Source organism: Mobula hypostoma, chromosome X1 (assembly GCF_963921235.1).
Source record: "Mobula hypostoma chromosome X1, sMobHyp1.1, whole genome shotgun sequence".
NCBI classification, from domain to species: Eukaryota; Metazoa; Chordata; class Chondrichthyes; order Myliobatiformes; family Myliobatidae; genus Mobula; species Mobula hypostoma.
Window position 1 is genome coordinate 66,717,119 of NC_086128.1, and position 26,639 is coordinate 66,743,757.

Here is a 26,639-nt window from a genome sequence, read left to right on the forward strand (position 1 = left end):
TTTTTTGTGTGAGTGGATGTCTGCGAAGAACTGGAGTTTCAGGTTGAGTATCGTGCGCGTTCTCCGATGTTAAGTGGGACGAAAGGACTATGGTGAAGTTGGGGGGGTGGGGAGAGGCTTGTTGGGGCAGGGGAGGGGCCTGCTCTCTAAAATAAAAAGCGAGTCCAATTCCCTTCAGAGTTGTAGAGCACTATTGCCCCAGAGACGGGCCCTTTGGCCCGTCTAGTCCCTACTGGGCTCTTAATCTGCCTACTCGCATTGACCTTGCCCATAGCCCTCCCGCCGTTGTACTTATCCAAACTTCTCTTAAATCTTGAAGTCGTACCAGCGTCCAGCACTTCCCGCTGGGCAGCTCCTACCCCGCTCTCACCACCCTCCTGAGTGAAGCTCTTTCTTCTGTCCCCCCCCCCGACATGTTCCCCGTAAACATTTCACCTTTCACCCTTAACCCAGAACCTCTCGAAGTAGTCCCACCCAACCTCAGTGAGGGGAGGGAGAAGAAAATGCCTACTTGCGTTTATCTGATCCGCACCCCTCATTCTCCTACGCTCCGGGTAATAAAGTCCTGGCTGTATCTAACCTTGACCCCGTAACTCTTCCGATCTTACTGAAATCTTTCTTGCCTCTCGTCGGAGAGAGAACGGGGTTGAGCTGGGTGGGGGAGGGGGGAATGGATCAGCCATGATGAAATGGCGGAGCAGAATCGATGGGCCGAATGGCCTGATTCTGTTCCTGTTCTTCTCACATCCATCCTGCCCCTTGTAAGAATCTTTAAAATGTCCCTAATGTACCTGCTGTTCCTCTCTCTCATTTTCTCTCTCTCTCTCTCTCATTCTCTCTCTCATTCTCTCTCTCTCATTCTCTCTCTCTCTCTCATTCTCTCTCTCTCTCTCATTCTCTCTCTCTCTCTCATTCTCTCTCTCATTCTCTCTCTCATTCTCTCTCTCATTCTCTCTCTCTCTCTCTCTCTCATTCTCTCTCTCATTCTCTCTCATTCTCTCTCTCTCTCATTCTCTCTCTCATTCTCTCTCTCTCATTCTCTCTCTCATTCTCTCTCTCTCATTCTCTCTCATTCTCTCTCTCATTCTCTCATTCTCTCTCTCTCTCTCTCATTCTCTCTCTCATTCTCTCTCTCTCATTCTCTCTCTCTCTCTCATTCTCTCTCTCTCTCTCATTCTCTCTCTCATTCTCTCTCTCATTCTCTCTCTCATTCTCTCTCTCTCTCTCTCTCTCATTCTCTCTCTCATTCTCTCTCATTCTCTCTCTCTCTCATTCTCTCTCTCATTCTCTCTCTCTCTCTCTCATTCTCTCTCATTCTCTCTCTCATTCTCTCTCTCATTCTCTCTCTCATTCTCTCTATATCTATCTCCCTCCCTCTCTATCTAGCTCCCTCTCTATCTATCTCCCTCCCTCTCTCTCTATCTCCCTCCCTCCCTCTCTATCTCCCTCTATCTCCCTCCCTCCCTCTCTATCTCCCTCCCTCTCTATCTCCCTCCCTCTCTATCTCCCTCCCTCTCTATCTCCCTCCCTCTCTATCTCAGTCCCTCTCTATCTCCGTCCCTCTCTATCTCCGTCCCTCTCTATCTCCGTCCCTCTCTATCTCCCTCCCTCTCTATATCCCTCCCTCTCTATATCCCTCCCTCTCTATCTATCTATCTATCTCCCTCCCTCTCTCTCTCTCTATCTATCTCCCTCCCTCTCTATCTATCTATCTCCCTCCCTCCCTCTCTATCTATCTCCCTCCCTCTCTATCTATCTATCTATCTATCTCCCTCCCTCTCTATCTATCTATCTCCCTCCCTCTCTATCTCCCTCCCTCTCTATCTATCTATCTATCTATCTCTCTCCCTCTCCATCAAAAAAAATATTACCTCTGGCAACTCCCCAATACTTGCCTCCAAACCCTGTAAAGTGTTGTCTCCGCGTATTATTCCACCCTGGGGGAGAAAGTCTCCGACTGTCCACTCAATCTATGCCAATCATCGTCTTGGACACCTCCCCTCGAGTCAACCTCTCGTCCTCTTCTGCTCTGAAGAGTGAGGAATGAAAAAAGAAAGCCCAGGCTCACTCAACCTCTCCTCATGGAGCACCACGCCAGAGAAACAGTCCCCTTGGCTCACTAGTCTGTGACTCGTCCCATTGACCTCGCCATTGCCCACGTACCTACCCTGGCGTCTCTTAAACGTTGAGGTTGAGATCGCATCCACCGCTGGCACCTCGTTTCACACACTCTCCACCCTCTGGGGGAAGATGTTCCCCTTGAAACGTTTCACCTTTCACCCTTAACCCATGACCCACCCAACCTCAGCGGGCGAGAAGCTTGCTTGTGTTCACCCAGTCTACACCCCCTATCAAATCTCCCCCCTCATTCTCCTACGCTCCAGGGGATATTTAACGACTTAACTAAGGCAACATCCTTGTAAGGTTTCTCTGCACTCCTTCAATTTCATTAACATCTTTCTCGGGGGTTTGTGGGGGAGAGGGAGATCATCTTGGGTTTGTGTATCAGTCTACCGCATGGCGGTGAAGTGCTGGAAATCGGACAGAGTTGTGGGGGGGGGTGCGGTCAGAGAAGTAGAGCCTTGGCCCCCCCCCCACCCCGTGGGTCGCACAGCTCCCTCGTTCCTTCAGAATCAGGGGATTTTTGTTCTCCTCTTTAATCTTTCTCCCGCTCTCTTATCCAGGCTACAGTGGGACTTGTGCGCAACTTGGCACTGTGCCCAGGTAATCACAGCGCCCTCCGGGAGAGTAACGTCGTCTCTCGTCTGGTCCAGCTGCTGGTCAAAGCTCACCAGGACAGCCAGCGGCAGGCCCCCGGCGGGGGGCAACAGTACATGGTAGGTGGTCACGGTCACCCTCACCTCGACCCCTTCTCTCCCAACCATCCAGGACGAATTTAAAAGCCGGCTTCCGTCATCAAGGCTTCCGCCCACTGTCGTCACCCCGGCCGTGCCCTCTTCTCATTGCTGCCATCAGGGAGGAGGTACAGGAGCCTGAAGACACACACTCAGCGATTCAGGAACAGCTTCTTCCCCTCTGCCATCAGGGAGGAGGTACAGGAGCCTGAAGACACACACTCAGCGATTCAGGAACAGCTTCTTCCCCTCTGCCATCAGGGAGGAGGTACAGGAGCCTGAAGACACACACTCAACGATTCAGGAACAGCTTCTTCCCCTCTGCCATCAGGGAGGAGGTACAGGAACCTGAAGACACACACTCAGCGATTCAGGAACAGCTTCTTCCCCTCCGATTTCTAAATGGACCTGTTTTTCAAAACAAAACAAATACTGCAAAAAGAAACATAGAAAACAATACAGGCCCTTTGGCCCACAAAGCTGTGCGGAACATGTCCTTACCTTAGCTTAGAAATTACCTCGGGTTACACATAGCCCTCTATTTTTCTAAGCTCCATGTACCTGTCCAGGAGTCTCTTAAAAGACCCTATCGTATCCACCTCCACCACCGTCACTGGCAGCCCATTCCACACACTCACCACTCTCTGCGTTAAAAACTTACCCCTGACATCTCCTCTGTACCTACTTCCGAGCACCTTAAAACTGTGCCCTCTCATGTTAGCCATTTCAGCCCTGGGAAAAAGCCTCCGACTATCCACACGATCAATGCCTCTCAGCATCTTATACACCTATATCAGGTCACCTCTCATCCTCCGTCGCTCCAAGGAGAAAAGGCCAAGTCCACTCAACCTATTCTTATACTTGTACTTTATACTTTATTGTCGCCAAACAATTGGTACTAGAACGTACAATCATCACAGTGATATCTGATGGGTCGGTGGGTGATCGGGGGTGTGGAGGGGTGGGTCACTGGGTGATTGAGGGTGTGGAGGGGTGGGTCAGTAGGTGATTGGGGGTGTGGAGGGGTGGGTCAGTGGGTGATTGGCGGTGTGGAGGGGTGGGTCGGTGGGTGATCGGGGGTGTGGAGGGGTGGGTCACTGGGTGATTGGGGGTGTGGAGGGGTGGGTCAGTAGGTGATTGGGGGTGTGGAGGGGTGGGTCAGTGGGTGATTGGGTGTGTGGAGGGGTGGGTCAGTGGGTGATTGGGGGTGTGGAGGGGTGGGTCAGTGGGTGATTGGGGGTGTGGAGTGGTGGGTCAGTGGGTGATTTGGGGTGTGGAGGGGTGGGTCAGTGAGTGATTGGGGGTGTGGAGGGGTGGGTCAGTGGGTGATTGGGGGTGTGGAGGGGTGGGTCAGAGGGTGATTGGGGTGTGGAGGGGTGGGTCAGTGGGTGATTGGGGGTGTGGAGGGGTGGGTCAGTGGGTGATTGGGGGTGTGGAGGGGTGGGTCAGAGGGTGATTGGGGCTGTGGAGGTGTGGGTCAGTGGGTGATTGGGGGTGTGTAGGGGTGGGTCAGTGGGTGATTGGGGGTGTGGAGGGGTGGGTCAGTGGGTGATTGGGGGTGTGGAGGGGTGGGTCAGTGGGTGATTGGGGGTGTGGAGGGGTGGGTCAGAGGGTGATTGGGGCTGTGGAGGTGTGGGTCAGTGGGTGATTGGGGGTGTGTAGGGGTGGGTCAGTGGGTGATTGGGGGTGTGGAGGGGTGTGTCAGTGGGTGATTGGGGGTGTAGAGGGGTGGGTCAGTGGGTGATTGGGGGTGTGGAGGGGTGGGTCAGTGGGTGATTGGGGGTGTGGAGAGGTGGGTCAGTGGGTGATTGGGGGTGTGGAGGGGTGGGTCAGTGTGTGATTGGGGGTGTGGAGGGGTGGGTCAGTGGGTGATTGGGGGTGTGGAGGGGTGGGTCAGTGGGTGATTGGGGGTGTGGAGGGGTGGGTCAGTGGGTGATTGGGGGTGTGGAGGCGTGGGTCAGTGGGTGATTGGGGGTGTGGAGGGGTGGGTCAGTGGGTGATTGGGGGTGTGTAGGGGTGGGTCAGTGGGTGATTGGGGGTGTGGAGGGGTGTGTCAGTGGGTGATTGGGGGTGTGGAGGGGTGGGTCAGTGTGTGATCGGGGGTGTGGAGGGGTGGGTCGGTGGGTGATCGGGGGTGTGGAGGGGTGGGTCGGTGGGTGATCGGGGGTGTGGAGGGGTGGATCGGTGGGTGATCGGGGGTGTGGAGGGGTGGGTCGGTGGGTGATCGGGGGTGTGGAGGGGTGGGTCGGTGGGTGATCGGGGGTGTGGAGGGGTGGGTCGGTGGGTGGTCGGGGGTGTGGAGGGGTGGGTCGGTGGGTGGTCGGGGGTGTGGAGGGGTGGGTCGGTGGGTGATCGGGGCTGTGGAGGTGTGGGTCGGTGGGTGATCGGGGGTGTGTAGGGGTGGGTCGGTGGGTGATCGGGGGTGTGGAGGGGTGGGTCGGTGGGTGATCGGGGGTGTGGAGGGGTGGGTCGGTGGGTGATCGGGGGTGTGGAGGGGTGGGTCGGTGGGTGATCGGGGGTGTGGAGGGGTGGGTCGGTGGGTGATCGGGGGTGTGGAGGGGTGGGTCGGTGGGTGATCGGGGGTGTGGAGGGGTGGGTCGGTGGGTGATCGGGGGTGTGGAGGGGTGGGTCGGTGGGTGATCGGGGGTGTGGAGGGGTGTGTCGGTGGGTGATCGGGGCTGTGGAGGGGTGGGTCGGTGGGTGATTGGGGCTGTGGAGGTGTGGGTCAGTGGGTGATTAGGGGTGTGGAGGTGTGGGTCGGTGGGTGGTCGGGGGTGTGGAGGGGTGGGTCGGTGGGTGGTCGGGGGTGTGGAGGGGTGGGTCGGTGGGTGGTCGGGGGTGTGGAGGGGTGGGTCGGTGGGTGATCGGGGGTGTGGAGGGGTGGGTCGGTGGGTGATCGGGGGTGTGGAGGGGTGGGTCGGTGGGTGATCGGGGGTGTGGAGGGGTGGGTCGGTGGGTGATCGGGGGTGTGGAGGGGTGGGTCGGTGGGTGATCGGGGGTGTGGAGGGGTGGGTCGGTGGGTGATCGGGGGTGTGGAGGGGTGGGTCGGTGGGTGATCGGGGGTGTGGAGGGGTGGGTCGGTGGGTGATCGGGGGTGTGGAGGGGTGGGTCGGTGGGTGATCGGGGGTGTGGAGGGGTGGGTCGGTGGGTGGTCGGGGGTGTGGAGGGGTGGGTCGGTGGGTGGTCGGGGGTGTGGAGGGGTGGGTCGGTGGGTGGTCGGGGGTGTGGAGGGGTGGGTCGGTGGGTGGTCGGGGGTGTGGAGGGGTGGGTCGGTGGGTGGTCGGGGGTGTGGAGGGGTGGGTCGGTGGGTGGTCGGGGGTGTGGAGGGGTGGGTCGGTGGGTGGTCGGGGGTGTGGAGGGGTGGGTCGGTGGGTGGTCGGGGGTGTGGAGGGGTGGGTCGGTGGGTGATCGGGGGTGTGGAGGGGTGGGTCGGTGGGTGATCGGGGGTGTGGAGGGGTGGGTCGGTGGGTGATCGGGGGTGTGGAGGGGTGGGTCGGTGGGTGATCGGGGGTGTGGAGGGGTGGGTCGGTGGGTGATCGGGGGTGTGGAGGGGTGGGTCAGAGGGTGATCGGGGCTGTGGAGGGGTGGGTCAGTGGGTGATCGGGGGTGTGGAGGGGTGTGTCAGTGGGTGATCGGGGGTGTGGAGGGGTGGGTCAGTGGGTGATTGGGGGTGTGGAGGGGTGGGTCAGTGGGTGATTGGGGGTGTGGAGAGGTGGGTCAGTGTGTGATTGGGGGTGTGGAGGGGTGGGTCAGTGTGTGATTGGGGGTGTGGAGGGGTGGGTCAGTGGGTGATAGGGGGTGTGGAGGGGTGGGTCAGTGGGTGATTGGGGGTGTGGAGGGGTGGGTCAGTGGGTGATTGGGGCTGTGGAGGGGTGGGTCAGTGGGTGATTGGGGCTGTGGAGGTGTGGGTCAGTGGGTGATTGGGGGTGTGGAGGGGTGTGTCAGTGGGTGATTGGGGGTGTGGAGGGGTGGGTCAGTGTGTGATTGGGGGTGTGGAGGGGTGGGTCGGTGGGTGATCGGGGGTGTGGAGGGGTGGGTCGGTGGGTGATCGGGGGTGTGGAGGGGTGGGTCGGTGGGTGATCGGGGGTGTGGAGGGGTGGGTCGGTGGGTGATCGGGGGTGTGGAGGGGTGGGTCGGTGGGTGATCGGGGGTGTGGAGGGGTGGGTCGGTGGGTGGTCGGGGGTGTGGAGGGGTGGGTCGGTGGGTGATCGGGGGTGTGGAGGGGTGGGTCGGTGGGTGATCGGGGGTGTGTAGGGGTGGGTCGGTGGGTGATCGGGGGTGTGGAGGGGTGGGTCGGTGGGTGATCGGGGGTGTGGAGGGGTGGGTCGGTGGGTGATCGGGGGTGTGGAGGGGTGGGTCGGTGGGTGATCGGGGGTGTGGAGGGGTGGGTCGGTGGGTGGTCGGGGGTGTGGAGGGGTGGGTCGGTGGGTGATCGGGGGTGTGGAGGGGTGGGTCGGTGGGTGATCGGGGGTGTGGAGGGGTGGGTCGGTGGGTGATCGGGGGTGTGGAGGGGTGGGTCGGTGGGTGATTGGGGGTGTGGAGGGGTGGGTCGGTGGGTGATTGGGGGTGTGGAGGGGTGGGTCAGTGGGTGGAGGTGTTGATCAGCCTCACTGCTTGGGGAAAGTCACTGTTTTTGAGTCTGGTGGTCCAGGTGTGGATGCTACGTAGCCTCCTCCCTGACGGGAGTGGGATAAACAGTCCGTGAGCAGGGTGGGTCGGATCCTTCATGATGTTACTGGCCCCTTTCTGTATTCTATGTCCGTGATGGTGGGTGGGCTGGTGCCGGTGGTGCGTTGGGCCGTTTGACTACCTGTCGGGCGCAGCGCTCTTTCCGTGTACGAGGAAACTGTTGATGCTGACCTCTGCCCTTTGCCCCGCCCAGGACGGAGTGCGGATGGACGAGATCGTGGAGGGCTGCACCGGGGCCTTGCATATTCTGGCCCGCGATCAGGCCAACCGGGTGGTCATCACTGAGCTAAACACCATCCCTCTCTTCGTCCAGGTATGGTCCGCCGTGCCCTCTCGGCTAGACACCCTCAGACGCTGGCGCTGTACCAGGGCCAGTGCCGTACTCCGGTCTGGGGGCCGCTGGTGATCGGCCGCCCTGTGCTCTCAGGTTTTAATCTCTATCCGTTTAGCGGTACAGCGCGTCCAGACCCTTCTGTCCCGATCGAGCTGGGCCGCCATCGGCCCCACCACCATCGCCACCGCCGTAAAGTGACCCTACCGTGGTGTAGTGGTCTAAGTGACACTGTTAGCAGCCTCAGGGCATTCCAGAGTTCAGTTCCGGCGCCGTTCTGTCTGCCTGGGGTCTGAAGATGCGTCGTGTGTGTCAATTGGTTGCTGTAAATTGTCCTGCCCTGCGGTTAGGGTTAATCGGGTGGTTCGGGGGTGAGGGGGGCAGGTTGTCGAGGGTTGCGGGAGCGGGGCGTCTTGAAGGGCCGGGAGGGCTGTTACTCTAGATAAACAAGTAAAATTTAAAGCAATCCTGCGAGGATTTACAACAACCGATTCACCCAGGGAGAATTTACAGTGATCGATTCACCCAGGGAGAATTTACAGTGACCGATTCACCCAGGGAGAATTTACAACGACCGATTCACCCTAGGGAGAATTTACAGTGATCGATTCACCCTAGGGAGAATTTACCGTGATCGATTCACCCAGGGAGAATTTACAACGACCGATTCACCCAGGGAGAATTTACAGTGACCGATTCACCCAGCGAGAATTTACAGTGGCCGATTCACCCTAGGGAGAATTTACAGTGACTGATTCACGCAGGGAGAATTTACAACGACCGATTCACCCAGGGAGAATTTACAACGACCGATTCACCCAGGGAGAATTTACAGTGACCGATTCACCCAGGGAGAATTTGCAGTGGCCGATTCACCTTTGGGCTGGGGGAAGAGATTGGAGCTCCTGGTGGGAGGGCGGGGGGGGCCGACACATTCCACTGGGAGAACAAGCAAGCTGTCCCGTCAGATTCCATATCTACTGCTATACCCGCTCGGGGAAGGCTTTGGGGGTAATTCCGGAAGGGAAAAGTCCGGAGTTGGAGCCCCCGAGGCAGTCCCACGTTGAGTTACACTGACCGGCAACTCCTGGTGCCAAACTGTGCTTAACGTCTCTGCCGTTCCTTTGCGTTCATCAGCTGCTTTGGTTGGGGGGGTTTTGGGGGAGCCCTCCATATCATACTGCCCGGACTCGCGTGTCACATGGACAGCTGGGACGCAATGGGGGGGGGGGGGCCTCAGGATCTCTCCCAAGAATCCACGCGGACATCTGATGCCTCCCTGTTGAGAAAGAAAGGCTTCAGGGTGCAGGTTCATATCCGTCTGTCGCGTGTGCGCCAGAATGTACGGTGAATTGCATCGGTTTGAGTTCTTCAACGGCCAACACAACCCAAGGACGTGCTGGGGGCAGTCCGCACATAACTTGTGGTTTATGTAGTTTGATAGAAGCACGTTGGAAGTGCTGGAGATCCTCTTGGTTTGATCATTAGACACAGGAGCAGAATTGGGCTGTTCGGCCTATCGAGTGCCATTCCATCATGGCAGATTGACTATCCCTCCTAACCCCCGTTCTCCCGCCTTCTCCCCGTAACCTTTGATGCCCCGACGAATCGAGACAATGACTTGGCCTCCACAGCCGCCTGAGGCGACGAATTCCACAGATTTATCACCCTCTGACTAAAGAACCTCATCCCCAGTCTAAAGGGTCATCTATTCTCAGGTCCCGGATCCGTAAACATCCTCTCCACATCCACTCTATCTAGGCCTCTCAATATTCCATAGGTCTCAACGAGATTCCCCCCCCCCATTCTTCTAAATTCCTAGTCCCCCCCATTCTTCTAAATTCCAACGAGTCCCCCCCATTCTTCTAAATTCCTAGTCTCCCCCATTCTTCTAAATTCCAATGAGTCCCCCATTCTTCTAAATTCCAACGAGTCCCCCCATTCTTCTAAATTCCTAGTCCCCCCCATTCTTCTAAATTCCTAGTCCCCCCCATTCTTCTAAATTCCAACGAGTCCCCCCCATTCTTCTAAATTCCTAGTCTCCCCCATTCTTCTAAATTCCAATCAGTCCCCCCCATTCTTCTAAATTCCAACGAGTCCCCCCATTCTTCTAAATTCCTAGTCTCCCCCATTCTTCTAAATTCCAATGAGTCCCCCATTCTTCTAAATTCCAACGAGTCCCCCCATTCTTCTAAATTCCGAGTCCCCCCCATTCTTCTAAATTCCAACGAGTCCCCCCATTCTTCTAAATTCTGAGATTCTCCCCCATTCTTCTAAATTCCGAGTCCCCCCATTCTTCTAAATTCCAACAAGATTCCCGCCCCCCCATTCTTCTAAATTCCCAGTCCCCCCATTCTTCTAAATTCCAACGAGTCCCCCCATTCTTCTAAATTCCAACGAGTCCCCCCCATTCTTCTAAATTCCAACGAGTCCCCCCATTCTTCTAAATTCCAACGAGTCCCCCCATTCTTCTAAATTCCAACGAGTCCCCCCCATTCTTCTAAATTCCGAGACTTCCCCATTCTTCTAAATTCCAGCGAGTCCCCCCCATTCTTCTAAATTCCTAGTCTCCCCCGTTCTTCTAAATTCCAATGAGTCCCCCATTCTTCTAAATTCCAACGAGTCCCCCCCATTCTTCTAAATTCCAACGAGTCCCCCCATTCTTCTAAATTCCAACGAGTCCCCCCCATTCTTCTAAATTCCTAGTCCCCCCCATTCTTCTAAATTCCAACGAGTCCCCCCATTCTTCTAAATTCCAATGAGTCCCCCATTCTTCTAAATTCCAACGAGTCCCCCCCATTCTTCTAAATTCTGAGATTCTCCCCCATTCTTCTAAATTCCGAGTCCCCCCATTCTTCTAAATTCCCAGTCCCCCCATTCTTCTAAATTCCAACGAGTCCCCCCATTCTTCTAAATTCCGAGTCCCCCCCATTCTTCTAAATTCCAACGAGTCCCCCCATTCTTCTAAATTCCAACGAGTCCCCCCCATTCTTCTAAATTCCTAGACTTCCCCATTCTTCTAAATTCCAGCGAGTCCCCCCCATTCTTCTAAATTCCTAGTCCCCCCATTCTTCTAAATTCCAACGAGTTCCCCCCATTCTTCTAAATTCCTAGTCCCCCCCATTCTTCTAAATTCCTAGTCCCCCCATTCTCCTAAATTCCTAGTCCCCCCCGATTCTTCTAAATTCTAATGAGTCCCCCCATTCTTCAAAATTCCAACGAGTCCCCCCATTCTTCAAAATTCCAAAGAGTCCCCCCATTCTTCTAAATTCCGAGTCCCCCCCATTCTTCTAAATTCCAACGAGTCCCCCGCATTCTTCTAAATTCCTAGTCCCCCCCATTCTTCTAAATTCCAACGAGTACCCCCATTCTTCTAAATTCCTAGTCCCCCCCATTCTTCTAAATTCCAACGAGTCCCCCATTCTTCTAAATTCAAACGAGTCCCCCCCATTCTTCTAAATTCCGAGTCCCCCCATTCTTCTAAATTCCGAGTCCCCCCATTCTTCTAAATTCCGAGTCCCCCCATTCTTCTAAATTCTGAGTCCCCCCCATTCTTCTAAATTCCAATGAGTCCCCCCATTCTTCTAAATTCCAATGAGTCCCCCCATTCTTCTAAATTCCAACGAGTCCCCCCCATTCTTCTAAATTCCGAGACCCCCCCATTCTTCTAAATTCCAACGAGTCCCCCCCATTCTTCTAAATTCCGAGACCCCCGCATTCTTCTAAATTCCAACGAGTCCCCCCCATTCTTCTAAATTCCTAGACTTCCCCATTCTTCTAAATTCCAGCGAGTCCCCCCCATTCTTCTAAATTCCTAGTCCCCCCCATTCTTCTAAATTCCTAGTCCCCCCATTCTTCTAAATTCCAACGAGTTCCCCCCATTCTTCTAAATTCCTAGTCCCCCCATTCTCCTAAATTCCTAGTCCCCCCCCATTCTTCTAAATTCTAATGAGTCCCCCCATTCTTCAAAATTCCAACGAGTCCCCCCATTCTTCAAAATTCCAAAGAGTCCCCCCATTCTTCTAAATTCCGAGTCCCCCCCATTCTTCTAAATTCCAACGAGTCCCCCCCATTCTTCTAAATTCCTAGTCCCCCCCATTCTTCTAAATTCCAACGAGTCCCCCCATTCTTCTAAATTCCTAGTCCCCCCCATTCTTCTAAATTCCAACGAGTCCCCCCCATTCTTCTAAATTCCGAGTCCCCCCATTCTTCTAAATTCTGAGTCCCCCCATTCTTCTAAATTCCAACGAGTCCCCCCCATTCTTCTAAATTCCGAGACCCCCCATTCTTCTAAATTCCAACGAGTCCCCCCCATTCTTCTAAATTCCAACGAGTCCCCCCATTCTTCTAAATTCCGAGACCCCCCCATTCTTCTAAATTCCAACGAGTCCCCCCCATTCTTCTAAATTCCTAGTCCCCCCCATTCTTCTAAATTCCAACGAGTCCCCCCCATTCTTCTAAATTCCGAGACTCCCCTCCCAGTCTTCTAAATTCCAACGAGTCCCCCCCATTCTTCTAAATTCCAACGAGTCCCCCCCATTCTTCTAAATTCCTAGTCCCCCCCATTCTTCTAAATTCCTAGTCCCCCCCATTCTTATAAATTCCTTGTCCCCCCATTCTTCTAAATTCCTAGTCCCCCCCATTCTTCTAAATTCCAACGAGTCCCCCCCATTCTTCTAAATTCCGTGTCCCCCCCATTCTTCTAAATTCCAACGAGTCCCCCCATTCTTCTAAATTCCAACGAGTCCCCCCCATTCTTCTAAATTCCGAGATTCTCCCCCCATTCTTCTAAATTCCAACGAGTCCCCCCATTCTTCTAAATTCTGAGATTCTCCCCCCATTCTTCTAAATTCCAACGAGTCCCCCCATTCTTCTAAATTCTGAGTCCCCCCCATTCTTCTAAATTCCAACGAGTCCCCCCATTCTTCTAAATTCCAATGAGTCCCCCATTCTTCTAAATTCCAACGAGTCCCCCCATTCTTCTAAATTCCGAGATTCTCCCCCCATTCTTCTAAATTCCAACGAGTCCCCCCATTCTTCTAAATTCTGAGTCCCCCCCATTCTTCTAAATTCCAACGAGTCCCCCCATTCTTCTAAATTCCTAGTCCCCCCCATTCTTCTAAATTCCTAGTCCCCCCCATTCTTCTAAATTCCGAGACTCCCCTCCCATTCTTCTAAATTCCAACGAGTCCCCCCATTCTTCTAAATTCCTAGTCCCCCCCCATTCTTCTAAATTCCGAGACCCCCCATTCTTCTAAATTCCAACGAGTCCCCCCCATTCTTCTAAATTCCAACGAGTCCCCCCATTCTTCTAAATTCCGAGACCCCCCCATTCTTCTAAATTCCAACGAGTCCCCCCCATTCTTCTAAATTCCTAGTCCCCCCCATTCTTCTAAATTCCAACGAGTCCCCCCCATTCTTCTAAATTCCGAGACTCCCCTCCCAGTCTTCTAAATTCCAACGAGTCCCCCCCATTCTTCTAAATTCCAACGAGTCCCCCCCATTCTTCTAAATTCCTAGTCCCCCCCATTCTTCTAAATTCCTAGTCCCCCCCATTCTTATAAATTCCTTGTCCCCCCATTCTTCTAAATTCCTAGTCCCCCCATTCTTCTAAATTCCAACGAGTCCCCCCCATTCTTCTAAATTCCGTGTCCCCCCCATTCTTCTAAATTCCAACGAGTCCCCCCATTCTTCTAAATTCCAACGAGTCCCCCCCATTCTTCTAAATTCCTAGTCTCCCCCATTCTTCTAAATTCCAATGAGTCCCCCATTCTTCTAAATTCCAACGAGTCCCCCCATTCTTCTAAATTCCTAGTCCCCCCCATTCTTCTAAATTCCTAGTCCCCCCCATTCTTCTAAATTCCAACGAGTCCCCCCCATTCTTCTAAATTCCTAGTCTCCCCCATTCTTCTAAATTCCAATCAGTCCCCCCCATTCTTCTAAATTCCAACGAGTCCCCCCATTCTTCTAAATTCCTAGTCTCCCCCATTCTTCTAAATTCCAATGAGTCCCCCATTCTTCTAAATTCCAACGAGTCCCCCCATTCTTCTAAATTCCGAGTCCCCCCCATTCTTCTAAATTCCAACGAGTCCCCCCATTCTTCTAAATTCTGAGATTCTCCCCCATTCTTCTAAATTCCGAGTCCCCCCATTCTTCTAAATTCCAACAAGATTCCCGCCCCCCCATTCTTCTAAATTCCCAGTCCCCCCATTCTTCTAAATTCCAACGAGTCCCCCCATTCTTCTAAATTCCAACGAGTCCCCCCCATTCTTCTAAATTCCAACGAGTCCCCCCATTCTTCTAAATTCCAACGAGTCCCCCCCCATTCTTCTAAATTCCGAGACTTCCCCATTCTTCTAAATTCCAGCGAGTCCCCCCCATTCTTCTAAATTCCTAGTCTCCCCCGTTCTTCTAAATTCCAATGAGTCCCCCATTCTTCTAAATTCCAACGAGTCCCCCCCATTCTTCTAAATTCCAACGAGTCCCCCCATTCTTCTAAATTCCAACGAGTCCCCCCCATTCTTCTAAATTCCTAGTCCCCCCCATTCTTCTAAATTCCAACGAGTCCCCCCATTCTTCTAAATTCCAATGAGTCCCCCATTCTTCTAAATTCCAACGAGTCCCCCCCATTCTTCTAAATTCTGAGATTCTCCCCCATTCTTCTAAATTCCGAGTCCCCCCATTCTTCTAAATTCCAACAAGATTCCCGCCCCCCCATTCTTCTAAATTCCCAGTCCCCCCATTCTTCTAAATTCCAACGAGTCCCCCCATTCTTCTAAATTCCGAGTCCCCCCCATTCTTCTAAATTCCAACGAGTCCCCCCATTCTTCTAAATTCCAACGAGTCCCCCCCATTCTTCTAAATTCCTAGACTTCCCCATTCTTCTAAATTCCAGCGAGTCCCCCCCATTCTTCTAAATTCCTAGTCCCCCCATTCTTCTAAATTCCAACGAGTTCCCCCCATTCTTCTAAATTCCTAGTCCCCCCATTCTCCTAAATTCCTAGTCCCCCCCGATTCTTCTAAATTCTAATGAGTCCCCCCATTCTTCAAAATTCCAACGAGTCCCCCCATTCTTCAAAATTCCAAAGAGTCCCCCCATTCTTCTAAATTCCGAGTCCCCCCCATTCTTCTAAATTCCAACGAGTCCCCCGCATTCTTCTAAATTCCTAGTCCCCCCCATTCTTCTAAATTCCAACGAGTACCCCCATTCTTCTAAATTCCTAGTCCCCCCCATTCTTCTAAATTCCAACGAGTCCCCCATTCTTCTAAATTCCAACGAGTCCCCCCCATTCTTCTAAATTCCGAGTCCCCCCATTCTTCTAAATTCTGAGTCCCCCCATTCTTCTAAATTCTGAGTCCCCCCCATTCTTCTAAATTCCAATGAGTCCCCCCATTCTTCTAAATTCCAATGAGTCCCCCCATTCTTCTAAATTCCAACGAGTCCCCCCCATTCTTCTAAATTCCGAGACCCCCCCATTCTTCTAAATTCCAACGAGTCCCCCCCATTCTTCTAAATTCCGAGACCCCCCCATTCTTCTAAATTCCAACGAGTCCCCCCCATTCTTCTAAATTCCTAGACTTCCCCATTCTTCTAAATTCCAGCGAGTCCCCCCCATTCTTCTAAATTCCTAGTCCCCCCATTCTTCTAAATTCCAACGAGTTCCCCCCATTCTTCTAAATTCCTAGTCCCCCCATTCTCCTAAATTCCTAGTCCCCCCCGATTCTTCTAAATTCTAATGAGTCCCCCCATTCTTCAAAATTCCAACGAGTCCCCCCATTCTTCAAAATTCCAAAGAGTCCCCCCATTCTTCTAAATTCCGAGTCCCCCCCATTCTTCTAAATTCCAACGAGTCCCCCCCATTCTTCTAAATTCCTAGTCCCCCCCATTCTTCTAAATTCCAACGAGTCCCCCCATTCTTCTAAATTCCAACGAGTCCCCCCATTCTTCTAAATTCCAACGAGTCCCCCCATTCTTCTAAATTCCTAGTCCCCCCCATTCTTCTAAATTCCAACGAGTCCCCCCCATTCTTCTAAATTCCGAGTCCCCCATTCTTCTAAATTCTGAGTCCCCCCATTCTTCTAAATTCCAACGAGTCCCCCCATTCTTCTAAATTCCGAGACCCCCCATTCTTCTAAATTCCAACGAGTCCCCCATTCTTCTAAATTCCAACGAGTCCCCCCATTCTTCTAAATTCCCCCCCATTCTTCTAAATTCCAACGAGTCCCCCCCATTCTTCTAAATTCCAAATTCCAACGAGTCCCCCCCATTCTTCTAAATTCCGAGACCCCCCCATCTTCTAAATTCAACGAGTCCCCCCATTCTTCTAAATTCCAACGAGTCCCCCCATTCTTCTAAATTCCTAGTCCCCCCATTCTTCTAAATTCCAACTAGTCCCCCCATTCTTCTAAATTCCAACGAGTCCCCCCATTCTTCTAAATTCCAAGATCCCCCCCATTCTTCTAAATTCCAAATTCTTCTAAATTCCAAGAGTCCCCCCCATTCTTCTAAATTCCAACGAGTCCCCCCCATTCTTCTAAATTCCGAGATCCCCCCCATCTTCTAAATTCAACGAGTCCCCCCTTCTAAATTCTTCTTCTTTAAATTCCAACGAGTCCCCCCATTCTTCTAAATTCCTAGTCCCCATTCTTCTAAATTCCAGTCCCCCCATTCTTCTAAATTCCAGTCCCCCCATTCTTCTAAATTCCTGTCCCCCCATTCTTCTAAATTCCTATCCCCCCCATTCTTCTAAATTCCAACGAGTCCCCCCATTCTTCTAAATTCCTAGTCCCCCCCATTCTTCTAAATTCCAACGAGTCCCCCCATTCTTCTAAATTCCAACGAGTCCCCCCATTCTTCTAAATTCCAAGATTCTCCCCCATTCTTCTAAATTCCAACGAGTCCCCCCATTCTTCTAAATTCTGAGTCCCCCCATTCTTCTAAATTCCAACGAGTCCCCCATTCTTCTAAATTCCAAGTCCCCCCATTCTTCTAAATTCCAACGAGTCCCCCCATTCTTCTAAATTCCAAGAGTCCCCCATTCTTCTAAATTCCAACGAGTCCCCCCATTCTTCTAAATTCCTAGTCCCCCCCATTCTTCTAAATTCCAACGAGTCCCCCATTCTTCTAAATTCCAACGAGTCCCCCCATTCTTCTAAATTCTGAGTCCCCCCCATTCTTCTAAATTCCAACGAGTCCCCCCATTCTTCTAAATTCCTAGTCCCCCCATTCTTCTAAATTCCTAGTCCCCCCATTCTTCTAAATTCCGAGTCCCCCCATTCTTCTAAATTCCAACGAGTCCCCCATTCTTCTAAATTCCAGACCCCCCCATTCTTCTAAATTCCAACGAGTCCCCCCATTCTTCTAAATTCCAACGAGTCCCCCCATTCTTCTAAATTCACCCATCTTCTAAATTCCAACGAGTCCCCCATTCTTCTAAATTCAGTCCCCCATTCTTCTAAATTCCGAGTCCCCCCATTCTTCTAAATTCCATCCCTCCCCATTCTTCTAAATTCCAGTCCCCCCATTCTTCTAAATCCAGATCCCCCCATTCTTCTAAATTCCGAGTCCCCCATTCTTCTAAATTCCTCCCCATCTCTAAATTCCAGCCCCCATTCTTCTAAATTCCAACGAGTCCCCCCATTCTTCTAAATTCCAACGAGTCCCCCCATTCTTCTAAATTCCAGACCCCCCCATTCTTCTAAATTCCAACGAGTCCCCCCCATTCTTCTAAATTCCTAGTCCCCCCCATTCTTCTAAATTCCAACGAGTCCCCCCCATTCTTCTAAATTCCGAGACTCCCCTCCCAGTCTTCTAAATTCCAACGAGTCCCCCCCATTCTTCTAAATTCCAACGAGTCCCCCCCATTCTTCTAAATTCCTAGTCCCCCCCATTCTTCTAAATTCCTAGTCCCCCCCATTCTTATAAATTCCTTGTCCCCCCATTCTTCTAAATTCCTAGTCCCCCCATTCTTCTAAATTCCAACGAGTCCCCCCCATTCTTCTAAATTCCGTGTCCCCCCCATTCTTCTAAATTCCAACGAGTCCCCCCATTCTTCTAAATTCCAACGAGTCCCCCCCATTCTTCTAAATTCCGAGATTCTCCCCCATTCTTCTAAATTCCAACGAGTCCCCCCATTCTTCTAAATTCTGAGATTCTCCCCCATTCTTCTAAATTCCAACGAGTCCCCCCATTCTTCTAAATTCTGAGTCCCCCCCATTCTTCTAAATTCCAACGAGTCCCCCCATTCTTCTAAATTCCAGTCCCCCCATTCTTCTAAATTCCTAGTCCCCCCCATTCTTCTAAATTCCATCCCCCCCATTCTTCTAAATTCCAACGAGTCCCCCCATTCTTCTAAATTCCTAGTCCCCCCATTCTTCTAAATTCCGAGACCCCCCATTCTTCTAAATTCCAACGAGTCCCCCCATTCTTCTAAATTCCAACGAGTCCCCCCATTCTTCTAAATTCCGAGTCCCCCCCATTCTTCTAAATTCCAACGAGTCCCCCCCATTCTTCTAAATTCCTAGTCCCCCCATTCTTCTAAATTCCAACGAGTCCCCCCATTCTTCTAAATTCCAGACTCCCCCATTCTTCTAAATTCCAACGAGTCCCCCCATTCTTCTAAATTCCAACGAGTCCCCCCATTCTTCTAAATTCCTAGTCTCCCCCATTCTTCTAAATTCCAATCAGTCCCCCCCATTCTTCTAAATTCCAACGAGTCCCCCCATTCTTCTAAATTCCTAGTCTCCCCCATTCTTCTAAATTCCAACGAGTCCCCCCATTCTTCTAAATTCCAACGAGTACCCCCATTCTTCTAAATTCCTAGTCCCCCCATTCTTCTAAATTCCAACGAGTCCCCCCCATTCTTCTAAATTCCGAGTCCCCCCCATTCTTCTAAATTCCAACGAGTCCCCCCATTCTTCTAAATTCCGAGTCCCCCCCATTCTTCTAAATTCCAACGAGTCCCCCCATTCTTCTAAATTCCAGAGTCCCCCCCATTCTTCTAAATTCCAACGAGTCCCCCCATTCTTCTAAATTCCAGTCCCCCCCATTCTTCTAAATTCCACGAGTCCCCCCATTCTTCTAAATTCCAACAGTTCCCCCCCCCATTCTTCTAAATTCCCAGTCCCCCCCATTCTTCTAAATTCCAACGAGTCCCCCCCATTCTTCTAAATTCCAACAGTCCCCCCCCATTCTTCTAAATTCCCAGTCCCCCCCATTCTTCTAAATTCCAACGAGTCCCCCCATTCTTCTAAATTCCCAGTCCCCCCCATTCTTCTAAATTCCAACGAGTCCCCCCCATTCTTCTAAATTCCAACAAGTCCCCCCCATTCTTCTAAATTCCCAGTCCCCCCATTCTTCTAAATTCCAACGAGTCCCCCCATTCTTCTAAATTCCCAGTCCCCCCATTCTTCTAAATTCCAACGAGTCCCCCCCATTCTTCTAAATTCCAACGAGTCCCCCCCATTCTTCTAAATTCCAACGAGTCCCCCATTCTTCTAAATTCCAACGAGTCCCCCCCATTCTTCTAAATTCCAACGAGTCCCCCCCATTCTTCTAAATTCCGTGTCCCCCCCATTCTTCTAAATTCCAACGAGTCCCCCCCATTCTTCTAAATTCCAACGAGTCCCCCATTCTTCTAAATTCCAACGAGTCCCCCCATTCTTCTAAATTCCAACGAGTCCCCCCATTCTTCTAAATTCCAACGAGTCCCCCCATTCTTCTAAATTCCAACGAGTCCCCCCCATTCTTCTAAATTCCAACGAGTCCCCCCCATTCTTCTAAATTCCAACGAGTCCCCCCCATTCTTCTAAATTCCAACGAGTCCCCCCATTCTTCTAAATTCCTAGTCCCCCCCATTCTTCTAAATTCCAACGAGTCCCCCCCATTCTTCTAAATTCCAACGAGTCCCCCCATTCTTCTAAATTCCAACGTCCCCCCCATTCTTCTAAATTCCACGAGTCCCCCCATTCTTCTAAATTCCTAGTCCCCCCATTCTTCTAAATTCCAACGAGTCCCCCCATTCTTCTAAATTCCTGTCCCCCCCATTCTTCTAAATTCCAACGAGTCCCCCCATTCTTCTAAATTCCAGTCCCCCCCATTCTTCTAAATTCCAGTCCCCCCATTCTTCTAAATTCCAACGAGTCCCCCCCATTCTTCTAAATTCTAGTCCCCCCCATTCTTCTAAATTCCAACGAGTCCCCCCATTCTTCTAAATTCCTAGTCCCCCCATTCTTCTAAATTCCAGTCCCCCCATTCTTCTAAATTCCAACGAGTCCCCCCATTCTTCTAAATTCCTAGTCCCCCCCATTCTTCTAAATTCCAACGAGTCCCCCCATTCTTCTAAATTCCAACGAGTCCCCCCATTCTTCTAAATTCCAACGAGTCCCCCCATTCTTCTAAATTCCGAGTCCCCCATTCTTCTAAATTCCGTCCCCCCCATTCTTCTAAATTCCAAGAGTCCCCCCATTCTTCTAAATTCCTAGTCCCCCCCATTCTTCTAAATTCCAACGAGTCCCCCCATTCTTCTAAATTCCTAGTCCCCCCATTCTTCTAAATTCCTAGTCCCCCCCATTCTTCTAAATTCCAACGAGTCCCCCCCATTCTTCTAAATTCCTAGTCCCCCCCATTCTTCTAAATTCCAACGTTCCCCCATTCTTCTAAATTCCAGTCTCCCCCATTCTTCTAAATTCCAACGAGTCCCCCATTCTTCTAAATTCCTAGTCTCCCCCATTCTTCTAAATTCCAACGAGTCCCCCCATTCTTCTAAATTCCAACGAGTCCCCCCATTCTTCTAAATTCCAACGAGTCCCCCCATTCTTCTAAATTCCAACGAGTCCCCCCATTCTTCTAAATTCCAACGAGTCCCCCATTCTTCTAAATTCCAACGAGTCCCCCCATTCTTCTAAATTCCAACGAGTCCCCCCATTCTTCTAAATTCCAACGAGTCCCCCATTCTTCTAAATTCCTAGTCCCCCCATTCTTCTAAATTCCAAGAGTCCCCCATTCTTCTAAATTCCTAGTCCCCCCCATTCTTCTAAATTCCAACGAGTCCCCCCATTCTAGTCTTCTTCTAAATTCCAACGAGTCCCCCCATTCTTCTAAATTCCAGAGTCCCCCATTCTTCTAAATTCCAACGAGTCCCCCCATTCTTCTAAATTCCTAGTCCCCCCCATTCTTCTAAATTCCAATGAGTCCCCCCCATTCTTCTAAATTCCTAGTCCCCCCATTCTTCTAAATTCCAACGAGTCCCCCCATTCTTCTAAATTCCAACAGTCCCCCCATTCTTCTAAATTCCAACGAGTACCCCCATTCTTCTAAATTCCTAGTCTCCCCCATTCTTCTAAATTCCAACGAGTCCCCCCATTCTTCTAAATTCCAACGAGTCCCCCCATTCTTCTAAATTCCAACGAGTCCCCCCATTCTTCTAAATTCCAACGAGTCCCCCATTCTTCTAAATTCCAACGAGTCCCCCCATTCTTCTAAATTCCAACGAGTCCCCCATTCTTCTAAATTCCAACGAGTCCCCCCATTCTTCTAAATTCCAACGAGTCCCCCCATTCTTCTAAATTCCAACGAGTCCCCCATTCTTCTAAATTCCAACCCCCCATTCTTCTAAATTCCATTCTCCCCCATTCTTCTAAATTCCAACGAGTCCCCCATTCTTCTAAATTCCTAGTCCCCCCCATTCTTCTAAATTCCAATGAGTCCCCCCCATTCTTCTAAATTCCTAGTCCCCCCCATTCTTCTAAATTCCGAGTCCCCCCATTCTTCTAAATTCCTAGTCCCCCCCATTCTTCTAAATTCCTAGTCTCCCCCATTCTTCTAAATTCCTAGTCTCCCCCATTCTTCTAAATTCCTAGTCCCCCCCATTCTTCTAAATTCCAACGAGTCCCCCCATTCTTCTAAATTCCTAGTCTCCCCCATTCTTCTAAATTCCAACGAGTCCCCCCATTCTTCTAAATTCCAACGAGTACCCCCATTCTTCTAAATTCCTAGTCTCCCCCATTCTTCTAAATTCCAACGAGTCCCCCCATTCTTCTAAATTCCAACGAGTCCCCCCATTCTTCTAAATTCCAACGAGTCCCCCCCATTCTTCTAAATTCCAACGAGTCCCCCATTCTTCTAAATTCCAACGAGTCCCCCCATTCTTCTAAATTCCAACGAGTCCCCCATTCTTCTAAATTCCAACGAGTCCCCCCATTCTTCTAAATTCCAACGAGTCCCCCCATTCTTCTAAATTCCAACGAGTCCCCCCATTCTTCTAAATTCCTAGTCCCCCCATTCTTCTAAATTCCAACGAGTACCCCCATTCTTCTAAATTCCTAGTCTCCCCCATTCTTCTAAATTCCAACGAGTCCCCCCATTCTTCTAAATTCCAACGAGTCCCCCCATTCTTCTAAATTCCTAGTCTCCCCCATTCTTCTAAATTCCAATCAGTCCCCCCCATTCTTCTAAATTCCAACGAGTACCCCCATTCTTCTAAATTCCTAGTCTCCCCCATTCTTCTAAATTCCAACGAGTCCCCCCATTCTTCTAAATTCCAACGAGTACCCCCATTCTTCTAAATTCCTAGTCTCCCCCATTCTTCTAAATTCCAACGAGTCCCCCATTCTTCTAAATTCCAACGAGTCCACGAGTCCCCCCATTCTTCTAAATTCCAGCGAGTCCCCCCATTCTTCTAAATTCCAACGAGTCTTCCCAACGAGTCCCCCATTCTTCTAAATTCCAACGAGTCCCCCCATTCTTCTAAATTCCAACGAGTCCCCCCATTCTTCTAAATTCCAACGAGTCCCCCCCATTCTTCTAAATTCCAACGAGTCCCCCCATTCTTCTAAATTCCAACGAGTCCCCCCCATTCTTCTAAATTCCAACGAGTCCCCCATTCTTCTAAATTCCAACGAGTCCCCCCCATTCTTCTAAATTCCAACGAGTCCCCCCCATTCTTCTAAATTCCAACGAGTCCCCCCCATTCTTCTAAATTCCAACGAGTCCCCCATTCTTCTAAATTCCAACGAGTCCCCCCCATTCTTCTAAATTCCAACGAGTCCCCCCCATTCTTCTAAATTCCAACGAGTCCCCCCCATTCTTCTAAATTCCAACGAGTCCCCCATTCTTCTAAATTCCAACGAGTCCCCCATTCTTCTAAATTCCAACGAGTCCCCCCATTCTTCTAAATTCCAACGAGTCCCCCCCATTCTTCTAAATTCCAACGAGTCCCCCCCATTCTTCTAAATTCCAACGAGTCCCCCATTCTTCTAAATTCCAACGAGTCCCCCCCATTCTTCTAAATTCCAACGAGTCCCCCCCATTCTTCTAAATTCCAACGTGTCCCCCCCATTCTTCTAAATTCCAACGAGTCCCCCCCATTCTTCTAAATTCCAACGAGTCCCCCATTCTTCTAAATTCCAACGAGTCCCCCCATTCTTCTAAATTCCAACGAGTCCCCCCATTCTTCTAAATTCCAACGAGTCCCCCCCATTCTTCTAAATTCCGTGTCCCCCCCATTCTTCTAAATTCCAACGAGTCCCCCCCATTCTTCTAAATTCCAACGAGTCCCCCCCATTCTTCTAAATTCCAACGAGTCCCCCCATTCTTCTAAATTCCTACGAGTCCCCCCCATTCTTCTAAATTCCAACGAGTCCCCCCCATTCTTCTAAATTCCAACGAGTCCCCCCATTCTTCTAAATTCCAACGAGTCCCCCCCATTCTTCTAAATTCCAACGAGTCCCCCCCATTCTTCTAAATTCCAACGAGTCCCCCCCATTCTTCTAAATTCCAACGAGTCCCCCATTCTTCTAAATTCCAACGAGTCCCCCCATTCTTCTAAATTCCAACGAGTCCCCCCCATTCTTCTAAATTCCAACGAGTCCCCCCCATTCTTCTAAATTCCAACGAGTCCCCCCATTCTTCTAAATTCCAACGAGTCCCCCCCATTCTTCTAAATTCCAACGAGTCCCCCATTCTTCTAAATTCCAACGAGTCCCCCATTCTTCTAAATTCCAACGAGTCCCCCCATTCTTCTAAATTCCAACGAGTCCCCCCCATTCTTCTAAATTCCAACGAGTCCCCCATTCTTCTAAATTCCAACGAGTCCCCCCCATTTCTTCTAAATTCCAACGAGTCCCCCCCATTCTTCTAAATTCCAACGAGTCCCCCCATTCTTCTAAATTCCAACGAGTCCCCCCATTCTTCTAAATTCCAACGAGTCCCCCATTCTTCTAAATTCCAACGAGTCCCCCCCATTCTTCTAAATTCCAACGAGTCCCCCCCATTCTTCTAAATTCCAACGAGTCCCCCCCATTCTTCTAAATTCCGAGTCCCCCCCATTCTTCTAAATTCCAACGAGTCCCCCCATTCTTCTAAATTCCAACGAGTCCCCCATTCTTCTAAATTCCTAGTCCCCCCCATTCTTCTAAATTCCAACGAGTCCCCCCCATTCTTCTAAATTCCAACGAGTCCCCCCATTCTTCTAAATTCCAACGAGTCCCCCATTCTTCTAAATTCCAACGAGTCCCCCCATTCTTCTAAATTCCAACGAGTCCCCCCATTCTTCTAAATTCCAACGAGTCCCCCCCATTCTTCTAAATTCCAACGAGTCCCCCATTCTTCTAAATTCCAACGAGTCCCCCATTCTTCTAAATTCCAACGAGTCCCCCATTCTTCTAAATTCCAACGAGTCCCCCATTCTTCTAAATTCCAACGAGTCCCCCCATTCTTCTAAATTCCAACGAGTCCCCCCATTCTTCTAAATTCCAACGAGTCCCCCATTCTTCTAAATTCCAACGAGTCCCCCATTCTTCTAAATTCCAACGAGTCCCCCCATTCTTCTAAATTCCAACGAGTCCCCCCCATTCTTCTAAATTCCAACGAGTCCCCCCCATTCTTCTAAATTCCGGTCCCCCATTCTTCTAAATTCCAACGAGTCCCCCCCATTCTTCTAAATTCCAACGAGTCCCCCATTCTTCTAAATTCCAACGAGTCCCCCCCATTCTTCTAAATTCCAACGAGTCCCCCCCATTCTTCTAAATTCCAACGAGTCCCCCCATTCTTCTAAATTCCAACGAGTCCCCCCATTCTTCTAAATTCCAACGAGTCCCCCCATTCTTCTAAATTCCAACGAGTCCCCCCATTCTTCTAAATTCCAACGAGTCCCCCCATTCTTCTAAATTCCAACGAGTCCCCCCATTCTTCTAAATTCCAACGAGTCCCCCCCATTCTTCTAAATTCCAACGAGTCCCCCCCATTCTTCTAAATTCCAACGAGTCCCCCCATTCTTCTAAATTCCAACGAGTCCCCCATTCTTCTAAATTCCAACGAGTCCCCCCCATTCTTCTAAATTCCAACGAGTCCCCCATTCTTCTAAATTCCAACGAGTCCCCCATTCTTCTAAATTCCAACGAGTCCCCCCCATTCTTCTAAATTCCAACGAGTCCCCCCCATTCTTCTAAATTCCAACGAGTCCCCCATTCTTCTAAATTCCAACGAGTCCCCCCATTCTTCTAAATTCCAACGAGTCCCCCCCATTCTTCTAAATTCCCCCCCATTCTTCTAAATTCGAGTCCCCCCCATTCTTCTAAATTCCAACGAGTCCCCCCCATTCTTCTAAATTCCAACGAGTCCCCCCCATTCTTCTAAATTCCAACGAGTCCCCCCCATTCTTCTAAATTCCAACGAGTCCCCCCCATTCTTCTAAATTCCAACGAGTCCCCCATTCTTCTAAATTCACGAGTCCCCCCATTCTTCTAAATTCCAACGAGTCCCCCCATTCTTCTAAATTCCAACGAGTCCCCCCTTCTAAATTCCAGTCCCCCCATTCTTCTAAATTCCAACGAGTCCCCCCCATTCTTCTAAATTCCAACGAGTCCCCCCCATTCTTCTAAATTCCAACGAGTCCCCCATTCTTCTAAATTCCAACGAGTCCCCCATTCTTCTAAATTCCAACGAGTCCCCCCATTCTTCTAAATTCCAACGAGTCCCCCCATTCTTCTAAATTCCAACGAGTCCCCCCCATTCTTCTAAATTCCAACGAGTCCCCCCATTCTTCTAAATTCCAACGAGTCCCCCATTCTTCTAAATTCCAACGAGTCCCCCCATTCTTCTAAATTCCAACGAGTCCCCCCCATTCTTCTAAATTCCAACGAGTCCCCCCCATTCTTCTAAATTCCAACGAGTCCCCCCCATTCTTCTAAATTCCAACGAGTCCCCCATTCTTCTAAATTCCAACGAGTCCCCCCCATTCTTCTAAATTCCAACGAGTCCCCCCCATTCTTCTAAATTCCAACGAGTCCCCCCCATTCTTCTAAATTCCAACGAGTCCCCCCCATTCTTCTAAATTCCAACGAGTCCCCCCATTCTTCTAAATTCCAACGAGTCCCCCCCATTCTTCTAAATTCCAACGAGTCCCCCCATTCTTCTAAATTCCAACGAGTCCCCCCATTCTTCTAAATTCCAACGAGTCCCCCCCATTCTTCTAAATTCCAACGAGTCCCCCTTCTATTCTTCTAAATTCCAACGAGTCCCCCCCATTCTTCTAAATTCCAACGAGTCCCCCCATTCTTCTAAATTCCAACGAGTCCCCCCATTCTAAATTCCAACGAGTCCCCCCATTCTTCTAAATTCCAACGATCCCCCCATTCTTCTAAATTCCAACGAGTCCCCCCCATTCTTCTAAATTCCAACGAGTCCCCCCATTCTTCTAAATTCCAACGAGTCCCCCCCATTCTTCTAAATTCCAACGAGTCCCCCCCATTCTTCTAAATTCCAA

At 50.7% G+C, this 26,639-nt stretch overlaps 1 protein-coding gene across 2 annotated transcripts in view; it reads left to right on the plus strand.

Moving 5' to 3' along the window:
• LOC134340544 (junction plakoglobin-like) overlaps window positions 1-26,639 on the plus strand; it is a 137,839-nt gene that overhangs the window by 88,745 nt on the left and 22,455 nt on the right. For both annotated transcript variants that reach the window (XM_063037915.1, XM_063037914.1), the window contains exons 9-10: window positions 2,685-2,837; window positions 7,738-7,857. In XM_063037915.1, the coding sequence (XP_062893985.1) occupies window positions 2,685-2,837; window positions 7,738-7,857 (273 nt within the window). The remainder of the gene's footprint in view (window positions 1-2,684; window positions 2,838-7,737; window positions 7,858-26,639) is intronic.